The sequence below is a fragment of the Pristiophorus japonicus genome, chromosome 8, assembly GCF_044704955.1.
Source record: "Pristiophorus japonicus isolate sPriJap1 chromosome 8, sPriJap1.hap1, whole genome shotgun sequence".
Taxonomy (NCBI): Eukaryota; Metazoa; Chordata; class Chondrichthyes; family Pristiophoridae; genus Pristiophorus; species Pristiophorus japonicus.
In genome coordinates this window covers 24981046-24994281 of record NC_091984.1, presented here as the reverse complement: position 1 = coordinate 24994281, position 13236 = coordinate 24981046, and the positions used below count along the sequence as shown (strand labels likewise).

The 13236-nt window shown below is 42.7% G+C and overlaps 1 protein-coding gene across 7 annotated transcripts in view; it reads right to left on the bottom strand.

Moving 5' to 3' along the window:
- The window catches only part of hfm1 (helicase for meiosis 1), a 202633-nt gene extending 189742 nt beyond the window's left edge, over positions 1-12891 (bottom strand). For all 7 annotated transcript variants that reach the window (XR_011594031.1, XR_011594029.1, XR_011594030.1 and 4 more), the window contains exons 1-3: positions 12802-12891; positions 9962-10062; positions 2820-2932 (exon numbers count right to left, since the gene is read on the bottom strand). Coding sequence is in view for 3 of the 7 variants with exons in the window: in XM_070886575.1 (XP_070742676.1) it covers positions 2820-2932; positions 9962-10035 (187 nt within the window). In the remaining 4 variants the exon portion in view is untranslated. The remainder of the gene's footprint in view (positions 1-2819; positions 2933-9961; positions 10063-12801) is intronic.
- Between the last annotated feature and the right edge of the window lie 345 nt (positions 12892-13236).

The following is a 13236-nucleotide window of genomic DNA, read 5'->3' as shown; positions in this document are numbered from 1 at the left end:
CACAGATTCCTTTAAATCAGCTAGTCAGATTTTACACAGCAAGCTGCCAGTGCAAAGCTATAGCTGTGCTGCAAGCTTATGACAATTTTTCAAATGCTGATCCTGCAAAATTAGGCAGCGACTTCAATGTGCTGTAAGCTAGATTGACAAAGCAATCAGCCATTCGTAGCACAGATTTTGCTGGGGTCGCAAAATTGGGGCTTACATACAGATACTGTCACCCATGGAACTTTAACCCATGAATCAGAACAGACAAAAATGGAGCAGTCTGGAAAAATTAGATATACAAGACATAATTTAGATTCCACTGTTTTACCACTATGTGCAATACTAATAGTAGGTAAACGGCCAAATACACAGTAATACCCATTTTGCAAAGGCCTTGGAGGTGGCAGTACAGTGGATTTACATTATTGTATATAAAATTGGCTACTGAAATGAAAGCAAATGATGGGTCAGGAGTGCCTTGATAAGTAGTGAGTGGATTCCTGTGGATTTACTGCCAAGGAACACAGCCCACAGTTGTAGGGAGCACTGATACTCCCAAACCCTGCACAGTTTGTGTGTGTATAGATGTTTTACTCATTCACATGGGGCTTTGGGAAAGTGTTTATCTATTAAAACAGAGAGTTATGATCAATTTATTTCTATCAATCCAGTGTAATTTTCTTTGATTTTACTAGATCTCAAAAATGTAAGTTAAATTATAATAAATTTTAGTTATTAATGCATGTCATTGAATCTTGGGGTCAGAGAAACCATAAATCAGTATGATAATTACGCCAAAGCGCTATGAATTTAGCATGCTGTTTGAAAAGTCCTTGGCTGATTGACAATGCAAGGGCCATGATTTGGCTATCAAGTGACAGGCTGTCAGTGCAGAACATTATAAAAGGTTGGAATGCCGTACCTAAGAAAAGTGCTGTGTTTCCTCGAGAAAGTATAAATGTGACCGGTCTTCTAAAAATTGGTATGATGGCAGGGACTGCTGTTACCTGAAGGAGGTAGAAATGAAGTCTACTCTGACCCTAAATATTGAAAAAATGAAAGGTTTGTGTTGTTCCAAGAATGGAGGCAAAATGTATTTGGGCTTGGTTAAAAATCCAGCACAATAGTTCACTTTATTAGCATGGTAAAATGCTTAAATATTCAGGTAATCTGGATTCAGCACCACAGATTATCTACAAGAAAGGCAGCCCTTCTCCCATTTTCCAGCCACTTGGGGCCACTGCAAGAACATAAAATAGCACTGACAGCAGACTTTAGTTAATTGAAACTGCCATGGTGTTAGTTCTAATAACTAGAAAAAGTAAATTTAGAACATTTTGAAGACTTTCGTCATATTTGTGCAAAAATACTTGCAAGTAATGTAATATAAGCAATGAGAAACTGATGAGAGATTCCAGAAGCAGTTTAGAGTCAAAATAAAGTTGATAAATAACGAGAGAGAACTGGTCTATACAAAGAAAATACTGCAAATGTTGTAAATCTGAAATGCAAAATGTAAATGTTGAAAATACATAACTGGTTCGTCAGCCTCTGGAAATAGAAATTAGAAAAAATAGTATAACATTTTGGGTGGAGACCCTTTGTCAGAATGTTCTGATGAAATGTCTCTACCTGAAATATTGAATACTATGTTGATGCACTGTCAGACCCAGTGTATACATAGAACATTTTCTGATTTGATTTTGAAGCTCTATCAATTTGATATTTATCTCCTGGTTTTTAAAGATACTAAGTTAACAGCTTGCAGCATTTACAATGAAGATATTTTAAAATGAAAAGCATTCTCCTTTATAGTGCATTCTTGTTTGTAGTTCACATGTTCAGTATCTATCAATATATAAGAATGACTGATAATTTATTAAGATTCAACAATAAGTATCTATTAATACAGCACAATAGTTGATTTATAAATGGAAAACTGTACAAGTCCAACTTTCTCTTTGGTGCATGGAATTTTGATTAGCTACCTACAGAATCAAATTGATGTTTGAATTGTTGGATTGCACGATTATTCACTTTCTACTCCAATCTGATCATAGAATCATAGAATGAATCACAGAATGGTTACAGCACAGAAGGAGGCCATTCTGCAAGAGCACTTCAGCTAGTCCCATTCCCCCCCCCTTTCCCAGTAGCCCTGCAAAACATTTTCCTTCGGGTACTTGAAACTCTTTTGAGTTTACCTGCAAAACATAAAACATTAAGACCATGCCACCCGACCTGGGTGACACAGCAGACATTTTCAAGGCCCCTTTTTTTTTAAATAATTTTTTTGGTTTTTTTTTGGGGCGCTAAAATCAAATTTTCCCAGTGCCCCCTATAAAAGGGGAGGGGGACACTAAAAGCACCGGCAATTAAAACAAATTAAACTTTAAAACGTAAAATCAAATTAAAATTTGGTTGCCGGGCGTGATGATGCACTCCAGTCCCTCCGGTGCCCACCTCTCGCGGAAGGCCGCGAGCGTACCGGTGGACACCGCGTGCTCCATCTCCAAGGACACCCTGGACCGGATGTAAGAGCGGAAGAGAGGCAGGCAGTCAGGTTGAACGACCCCCTCGACCGCCCGCTGCCTGGACCGGCTGATGGCACCCTTGGCCGTGCCCAGGAGCAGTCCTACGAGGAGGCCTTCGGACCTACCCGCTCCCCTCCGCACAGGGTGCCCAAATATGAGGTCAACAGCTGCACTAAATGATTAACAAAAGAAGGAAAAAAGCAGAGCAAGGGGAAACAACTGCTAAACATCCTATAGAAATAGCAATACAAGTAAAACTATAAAGGGATTTTGAAATGTTAAAATAATACATTATACCTGAAGATTTTAGCCTTTCTAGATCTTTCTGCAATTCCTGAGCAGCTGGTATTTCAGAAATTGGTGGAGCAGGGGCAATCTGCCAACATGTCTTTTCTTGATTGATAAATTTCCTATCAAAGTATTAGTAGAACAGATTTTTTAGCTTAGTGTGTCAAATATATGACTTTCCACAATATAAAATGTTATCTATATATCCGTATTACCAGAAATAAAAGGGGAATTAGATTAACAATGAATATGAATGAGGTTTCCATTTAAATATTTCTTGAACTCTGCTCAGTTTCATCAAGTAGGAGACCTTGTTAGCATCTAGAGTATTCAAAACATTCCAAATTATGCTCATTGTAGACCTACACAGAATTCTTTGCAATGAACAATCTCTATATAGTTTATTCTGGGCTGTTCCCTTCATTCATCCGGAGTGCACACATCTTAAGACAGAAGAGAGTGAAGGTCCCATTAACCACACTATATTGGCTGAGGTAACCTTGGTTCCCATATCTTCTGAGGCTACCAATTTAGCTCATGGTAACTTCCTCAGATGAAATATACTGTCCTTGTGTCGAAGCAAGATGCAACATCTCAATTCACTTCATCCAGGTTGACAGATACTAGAAAGGTTCAAACTACTCAATTTTGGTTTTTCAGAAAAGGCTGTTGATGCTTTCTTTTAATCATCTTTCTACCAAGACCTATAATTCCAAATAGAAAGATTTTCATCTCTAGTATCTCACCAGATTGACCTTAATATCGGTCTTCTTCTTGAATATTGTCAACAACTTTATGATTGTAAATTAAAACCTAGATCATTGAAAATCTATGTCAGCTATTTCTGCTTCCCATATAGATCTGAAATGTTCCTCAGCATCATCTTACCTATAGACTCACAATTCCTCAAATACCCTCCTATATATTAAAGTCATTGCCAGACTGCTCGATTAACATAGTCCTATCTCAATTAATACAGCCACCTATTGATTTTTAATTCTCTTGAATTAAATAACTTACCTGGAGAGGTAAGACCCAATTGGGTAAGACACAAGCCTTTACCATTGATGATTCATTCAAACAAATTTGAAGAGACTGAGTTTAACTAGCCAAGTTTGCTGACGATACATTGCTTTTCCTCCCATCTTTGTATGAGGAGGACACAAAAAATCCGCAAAAGGATATAGACAGTCTAAATGAGTGGGCAAAAATTTGGCAGACGGAGTATAATGTTGGAAAATGTGAGGTCATGCACTTTGGCAGAAAAAAATCAAAGAGCTATTATTTAAATGGAGAAAGATTGCAAAGTGCGGCAGTGCAGCGGGACCTGGGGGGTACTTGTGCATGAAACACAAAAGGTTAGTATGCTGGTACAGCAAGTGATCAGGAAGGCCAATGGTATCATGGCCTTTATTTCAAAGGGGATGGAGTATAAAAGCAGAGAAGTCATGTTACAGCTAAATAAGGTATTGGTGAGACCACACCTGGAATACTGCGTGCAGTTTTGATTTCCATATTTACGAAAGGATATACTTGCTTTGGAGGCAATTCAGAGAAGGTTCACTAGGTTGATTCCAGGGATGAGGGGGTTGACTTATGAGGAAAGGTTGAATAGGTTGGGCCTCTACTCATTGGAATTCAGAAGAATGAGAGGTGATCTTATTGAAACGTATAAGATTATGAGGGGGCTTGACAAGGTGGATGCAGAGAAGATGTTTCCACTGATGGGGGAGACTAGAACTAGAGGGCACGATCTTAGAATAAGGGGCTGCCCATTTAAAACTGAGATGAGGAGAAATTTCTTCTCTGAGGGTTGTAAATCTGTGGAATTTGCTGCCTCAGAACTGTGGAAGCTGGGACATTGAATAAATTTAAGACAGAAATAAACAGTTTCTTAAATGATAAGGGGTTATGGGAGCGAGCGGGGAAGTGGAGCTGAGTCCATGATCAGATCAGCCATGATCTTATTGAATTGCAGAGCAGGCTCGAAGGGCCGTATGGCCTACTCCTGTTCCTAGTTCTTATGTTCTTATGATGAAATGAATCCCCTAACCTGATCATAAATTTCTCCTTGAAAGCTCATCATCTTTTTATCTAGTTCAGTTAAATCTCATTTTAGGAATCTCAGCATCACCCAAAAATTAATTGTCTCAATATTGGCACATGCATTTCTTCTTCAAATGTCAACTTGGCTCAGTGGATAGCATTGTATGGGGACGATCTTCACTGACATTGCTGGGAGGAAGCAGGGCGGTAGCGCCCATAAAATGATGGGGAAAAGCTTACTGCCCCGTTCCCGCACTGGCTAATACTGTCTTCGGAAGGGTTGGTCAGCCAAAACGCCTGCCTGATTCAGCCAGTAGGCCCTATCAAGGGTGCAAATCAGGGAGTGTCACATTGTTGAAGGCTCTATGGATAAGATGTCAAAGAGACCCTCTCTGCCTGTTGTGGTGGGCCAACTGGACATTATGAATGCCATTATTCATTTAATTAATTATTTAACAACAAGCCGACATATGAAACTGACTGACAAGTTTCAGTGTATTGAGCCTAGAAACACTGCTAAATTGACAATAAGAAAATCAGGAATACTGTATAATGCAAATGAATGTTGTGCACTGAAACTGCTTGTTTGAATCAGAATTATATTAGAAGAGGCTAGCTCATTGAATGTATTCAAGTCACAGATAGATAGATTTTTAACCAATAAGGGAATTAAGGGTTACCGGGAGCGGGCGGGTAAGTGGAGCTGAGTCCACGGCCAGATCAGCCATGATCTTGTTGAATGGCGGAGCAGGCTCGAGGGGCTAGATGGCCTACTCCTGTTCCTAATTCTTATGTTCTTATGTTCTTATTAGAATAATGCATCTATTTATCTCTAAGCATCTCTATTTAGATTGCTTTTATTTACCAGGTATTGTGAAAATCCAGTCAGTTTTTTTTTATATCAATTAATTTTGATATGTTGTGGTGGCAATAGTACTGCAATATCCCAAGGTTTATTATGGAAGGAATTCTGCCTGACTCTTTCCCAAAAAGCATTTGTTCAGATTAATCAGGATAAAAATGTTTGCCTCGGCAGCAAATGTAGCGTCTGGAGCAGCCGAAGAGATTTATTACCGGGAGCCAGCCCTTCGCCACATTGGGATCGCGTTTCAACTTAATGTGACAGGAACAACTCCAGGGAGACTCTTAAACTGCACCATCACCTGGAAATTAAATTGCATTAAAAAGTGACAAAAAAGACTTGCCCAAACTGATTTAATTTTAGTGGGAGTACTCTTATAACTCGAGATCTGTCCTAAAAAGTGAAGCTTTTCAGGCAAATGTTAATCAGCTCAACTGTTATGCACTTGGACTTTGAGGGAGGCGAGTGAAAGAAAGCAATGGAACTGTGAACTGTTGCCTCAAATGCATTGTTTGTATAAACTCACCAATCTTTCTTTTTACTAAACATGCTGAGCCTACTAGCGCCATTCTTTAATGGTCTGAACTGCAGCAGCAATTAAAGTAGCGATCATTCAGCAAATTTGCAATCCCCATTGATTTTAATGGGGCGGAGCTATTGTAAATAACTGTTCACTACTTTGGCTAGGTGAAACGGCAGAGCAGCGCAAGTTGCATAAGTCATTGACACAATTTCCTTGGGACTTTAGCGCTGTAAAACAGACCCTATGACGTGGCTGCGATATTATAATGGCGCAAGTCTCCAAGAAATTCTGGATCAGTACCATCTATTGTACATCCCTGCCTGGCGTAAAAATAAAACGGGGAAGGTGGCTCAACCGTGGCTAACAAGGGAAATTAGGGATGGTGTCAAATCCAAGGAAGAGGCATATAAATTGGCCAGAAAAAGCAGCAAACCTGAGGATTGGGAGAAATTTAGAATTCAGCAGAGGAGGACTAAGGGTTTAATTAGTAGGGAGGAAATAGAGTATGAGAGTAAGCTTGTAGGGAACATAAAAACTGACTGCAAAAGCTTCTATAGATATGTGAAGAGAAAAAGATGAGTGAAGACTAATGTAGGTCCCTTGCAGTCAGAATCAGGTGAATTCATAATGGGGAACAAGAAAATGGCAGACCAACTGAACAAATACTTTGGTTCTGTCTTCATGAAGGAAGACACAAATAACCTCCCGAAAATACTAGGGGACTGAGGGTCTAGCGAGAAGGAGGAGCTGAGGGAGCCGAGGGAAATCCTTATTAGTCAGGAAATGGTTTTAGCGAAATTAATGGGATTGAAGGCCGATAAATCCCCAGGGCTTGATAGTCTGCATCGAAGAAAGACTGGATTGACTAGGCTTATATTCACTGAAATTTAGAAGAATGAGAGGGGATCTCATAGAAACATATAAAATTCTGACGGGATTGGACAGGTTAGATGCAGGAAGAATGTTCCCGATGTTGGGGAAGTCCAGAACCAGGGAACATAGTCTAAGGATAAGGGGTAAGCCATATAGGACCGAGATGAGGAGAAACCTTTTCACCCAGAGAATTGTGAACCTATGAAATTCTCTACCACAGAAAGTTGTTGAGTCCAGTTCGTTGGATATATTCAAGAGGGAGTTAGATGTGGCCCTTACGGCTAAAGGGATCAAGGGGTATGGAGAGAAGGCAGGAGTGGGGTACTGAAGTTGCATGATCAGCCATGATCATATTAAATGGTGGTGCAGGCTCGAAGGGCCGAATGGCCTGCTCCTGCACCTATTTTCGATGTTTCTATCACACACCATAAAAACGCTCCCGTTCTGTTCAAGTCAAAAAGTCATCCCATCTGCTGCAGCAGCTCTATCTTTAACTTCAGAAGAAAAATAAAGAAAATCACGTGATCTTACTTCAAATGCTTGTTAAATATTATGGGCTAGGAATTGCACCTCACCCCGATTGGGGGTGGTAACCTTCCGGGGCCAGGAAGTCCCATTCCCAACGCGGAACTGGGTTGTCTCGGGCACTCCGCTTCCTTTGAGGGACGCTCCTGGGGCAGTAGTGTGGCACTGAGTCCAGTGCCGTGCGGAGCAGGCCAGTGCTACACGGACTCCCTGCAATGCCCCTTCTCTTCCATTAAAAGGGAGGATTGCTGTGCACTCAACAGGCCCTTTAGTGGCTGCCATTGGGCCACCAGGGAAGCAATTAACCAGGCCAGCAGCCCGGCACCTAAAACGGAGTGCCGGGCTGCACAATGGCAGCCCGGTCAATGCGAGAGCCACCACTGTCAGGCCAACCCAAGTCAGCTGATAAATAAAGAGGGTGACCCGGGGCGCTAAAGGCCTCTGCTTTAAGGGGCACCCCTGCAGCGGATGTCTGCCAGCTTCGCAACCCACAAAGCTGGTGTTGACATCCGCCCATGCCAGTATCGCGGCCTGCGGGGCAATTTCCCCCACGGAGCGTTGAGGTTTGCGCAGGGTGGTGAGGAGTCGGCTAATGAATGCGCTAATCGTGGGACGCAGTGCTGCCAGGACAGCATCCCCCAAAGCTCCAGAGCAATTTCCCAGGAGACGGTAGCGCCCCCTCCCCCGGCCGAAAACGCCATTGTGTCCCATTAGCACTCCCCGAAGGTGCTAACGGAGCTATAAAAAGGGGAAATTTTGCCCCTTATATCTTGGATTTAGCAGGTTGGTCAGTCTGGGGAAAGGATCAATATGTTCTATTGTGTTGTTTGATCATTTTTAATTAATGTATGTTTATCACCATCTAAGTCAGCTTCAAAAATATCAATAGAAACCTGCTGACCTTCTTTCTATTAAATTCGATATTGATAAGAGAGACTGATCTGAAAAATAAGACGTTTTCCACAGTAGTTAAAAAGACTTAGATTTATACAGAGCTTGATCAAGTCTCTTAAAAATATGCCATAGTGCTTCACATAACATGAATTATTTAGAAGTGGAGTGAATTTTGTTATGTGGGCAAATAAAAGCTTTCAAATGGCTGATAGAGGTTTGTGGGAAAGGGCACATAGTCAAGAGAAGTTGCAAATATATTGAGCCTGAAATTGCACTCCCCACGGGCGCGTACGAGGTGCACATGCATCCGTGAGGTCCCCGTAAGTTCCGAGTTTAGTTATGCAAAGCCCACGCGCCAAAACCCGGCACTTGCTATCTGTCAAATGACAGATCCATCACATCCGAAAGGGGCATCCATGGGCGGAGAGAGTTGGGCTATTTGCGTAAGGCCTGCTTTTATCAGAGCAAGACTTTTAAAGTACAGAAAAATATGTTTTAAAAAATAATTTAAATATTTAAAATCCTGTTAAATAAGACAAGTTTATTTTTAAACCCTTTAAAATATGTACATTTATTTTTCAAAGAATTCAATTTTTGTTTTAAATAATTAATTAAATTCCATCTTTATTCTTTTGAAATATGTGATTAAAAAAAAGTTTTTTTTGGTGTTTCTGGGGTATTCCCATTCATATTTATGGCGGCTCCGTATATACAGAATTGCCATAAGTATGAATAGGGATCCCCCTACTCTGACAGATTTGGCTGGCCCACGTGATCCCATTAATGCGTAGGAAACCCTTACGCTACTGGGATATATGTGTGTTTATGAAGGCCTTCGCGTAGAGAGCCAGGACTGCAATCCTACGAACCTCCGGACCACCAGGTAGATTTGTAGAAATTGTTCAGGTCCGGAGGAAGCCTTTTCTAGGCCATTAAAGATTAGTGGAACACATACCAATAATAGAGATATACAGAAAACAATTGTATAAATGTGGAGCGGCTTCCTTTGAATAACAGAAACTACTATGGTTAATAACTTCCCATTTCGCTATATTACATCATAAAGCAGCTTAAATTTTCCTGAGTTATAAAAATAGTCATTAAAATGAATGTGTGTCAGTTGATAATGCTAGAAGTAGAATACACTCTGGGCAACAGAGGGATATGATCAATTGTGATCTCCATTCACAATGCTAACTTGACTGGCTTTCCCGAGTTGTCTGGTCAATGTCACTTTTGGATGTATTTATCATGTCTCACTACAGGCCAAGTTATATACTTTCTGTTTCTACAGAAACTTAACTGAACATGTCATAACAGCTGAAGCAAGCCAAGTTCAAAGTAATTTGAGTCTTTGGCAGGTTTGAACTGTAGACAGTGTACACCAAGATAAAGAACCTTTATAAAGTAAACCATGAAGTAACATACGCTGTCTCTGATGAAGGTTTTTCAAAAAACAAAGCATCCAAGGGTAGGAAACAATCCTCTTCAAACTCAAGCATCTTGCATGTGAGACCACTCTCCCTAACCTAATAACAACATAAGCAGAATTCACCATTACTCAACACTGAAATAATCATGCAAAACAAAAGCAAAAAATACTGCAATTACGCAGCATTAGAAAAGAGAAATTGCAGGTTAATGTTTTAGATCACGGGTTTATACCCAAATGTCGACCTCTCTTTTCAGATGCTGATGGGGTTGCATTTTTAGAATTTCCTGTTTTCTTTTTATTTCATATTTCCTGCATTTGCAGTATATCTTTTTATCTGAACCGTCTAAAACTGGGGTAATTTTCATAACAAATGAACAGCATGGCATCTGTGTTATGGTTATTGAGACCACCACGTGGTAGCAAAATCATACAGTAATTATTTTTGACTGCGTTTAAAATACACTACATAGGTAGAGTAATTTTGTTGCCATGGTACTGAACTAGCAACCCAGATGTCACAAGTTCAAATCCCACTAAATTGTGGAACTGAATTCTAAAAAAATGTGTAAATTTGTTGGGGGGGGGGGGTGGGGGGTGGGGGGAAGATATCATTAAAGCTGCAGATAAGGGAACCTGCCATCCCTATCTGGTCTGGCCTAAACTAAACTATGTGGTTTTAAGTAGTCCTTTTAAGTAGAAAAGAAAATCACACCACCTTCTCAGGGCAACTAGGGATGAGCAACGAACGTGGCTTTGCCCATAAATTGAAACAAGCAAGATATTTTCTGGCGGGGCAGATTACAAGTGAGGGGAGGGGGGGGGGGGGGAAAGAGGAGTTCTAGAAGTTGGGTTTCCCCAAATAAGGTGGAGTGTGTGTTTTTGTTTAAAGAAAAACAGGTTTCCCGCCCGGAAGCCAGCCTGATTGACAAGCTTGGCTCCCAGTCATGCAGGCAACACTCCAGAAGAGGCCACAGCCCAAAAGCAGGTAGGTTTCCTCCTGTTTGGGGTACAGAGCGCAAGGGGAGGGATGGATACAGCGTAGTTTGGAGGGTCAGGGATGATCTTAGGGGGTCGGAGACAAATCACAGCAGAGTTGGGGGGGGGGGTTGAGGGAGTCAATGATCGTGCGAAGGGAGAGTTGGGTTATCGCGCGGGGGGGGGGGGAGATTGCCCAGCCGGGGGCGGGCCTGTGCATCGGGGCGGGGGGGGTGGGGCAAGGGAGGTTCCTGCGCACAAGCGGGAGGTCCAATCGCGTGGAATGGGAAACAGGCTTGCTTGGGGAGCCAGGGTGAAGCACTCCTGCTCCTCCTAGACCACGGGTAGTGCTGGAAAAGGACTTGCCTCTTCTATGCAGCCGTCCTTGCCTCCCTTTAGCTGCCGGGTTTCTCGAGGCCCAGGTAACCTGGCCTGCCAGCGTTAAAGCTGGAAGAGAGATAAAACCTGAGGCACACAGCTTCATTGTGTCAGCTGTGGCTCAGTGGGTAGCACACTTGCCTCTAAGTCAGAAGATTATGGGTTCAACTCTACTCCATGGACTTGAGCACATAAATCTCGGCTGACACTCCAGTGCAATGCTGAGGAAGTGCTGTACTGTTTGGATGAGATGTTAAACCATGGCCCCATCTGCCCTCTCAGATGGATGTAAAAGATCCCATGACAGGAGAGGTGTCCTGGCTAATATTTATCAACATAACAAAAAACAGTTTATGTGGTCATTATCACAATGCTGTTTGTAGGTTTTGGCTGCTGCGTTTTCCACAATTCAACAGCGATGACAATTCAAAAGTACTTAATTGACTGTAAAGCGCTTTGAGACGTCCGGTGGTTGTGAAAAGCGCTGTTAAGTCTTTCTATCTTTCTCATTAAAATATTTAAATGAGCAAATAGTCTCCTGGGAGCGGATCGATCGGATGTTTCCCCTCCATTAAAATAATTTTAACATCCCACCCAAGCCAAACTTTTTTTGGGGGGGGGCAGGGGTGGAAAGGTGTTAAAATTTATCCCCTTTGTTACCCGATTGGATGATTCAGTCCAACAGAATTTTCCCCCCCCATCTACAATATTTTTATAATTAATAAATGAAAGTTTTCAAAGAACATTTTTTTTTTAAACATTCAATATTTTTTAATACCCTTTAATTTTCTCCTGGGTTGCTTGCAGCAGTGACCAGGACATGAATCTTTTAATTCCTGGAGACAGCAGGACAATTGGCAGGGTGATTGGCAAAAGAACCAAAGACGACATGAGGGGTCTGGACAGAGTAAATCGATAGAAACTGTTTCCATTGGCGGAAGGGTCGAAAACGGGAGAACACAGTTTTAAGATGATTGGCAGAGGAAACATAAAGAAAAGCTTTTTTACGCAGCAAGTGTTCAGGATCTGAAATGCACTGCCAGAAAGGGTGGTGGAGGCTGATTCAATCATGGCTTTCAAAAGGAAATTGGATAAGTAACCGAAGGAAAAAGAATTTGCAGGGCCACAGGGAAAGGGCAGGGGGAGTGGGACTAGCTGAAGTGCTCTTGCAGAGAGCCGGCACAGGCTCGGCAGGTTGAATGTCCTCATTCTGTGCAGTAACCATTCTGTGATTCAAATCCTGGAAGGGTTGGCAACCCTAATGAGCTCTCACTCATTTGGATTTTAAAATGTCTCGCTTCCACTCGTTCGAAGCTGTTGGTGACAACCAGAGCAATGGGTCTAACTTTCAAACGGACTTTGTGCACCCTCCTCCCCCTCACAAACTATAGAGAGATCAGAAATCTCGCTGCGCCCTGCTATTTGCCGAACTTTCGACAACCCTGATTAGTTGAGGTATTAGGTGCCATTTGCTTCTCACGTTGGTTGGGTTTTCCACGGTGCCTCCCCTCAGGCCGACGAGCTACCAACGATCCTCTGCCCGCGCGCTCTGGATGCCCCGCTCTCTGCGCCTGACCCGCCCCCGCGCGCTCTGGATGCCCCGCCCTCCGCGCGCCGCGCCTGAACCCATCCCCCCCGCGCGCTCTGGATGCCCCGCTCTCTGCGCCTGACCCGCCCCCGCGCGCTCTGTAGGCCCCGCCCTCCGCGCGCCGCGCTTGACCCACACCCCCCCCCCCCCCGCGCGCTCTGGATGCCCCGCTCTCCGCGCATCGTGCTTGACCTCGCCGCCGTCCCCTCGGCAACGATCCTCTTTTTTAATTGGTGAGCTCCGTGTTGGCGACAAGAAAGCCTCCGGGAGCCCAAAGCCCATCCGTCACAAGGCTCCAGCCAATGGAAACGACGCGGGATTGGCGTG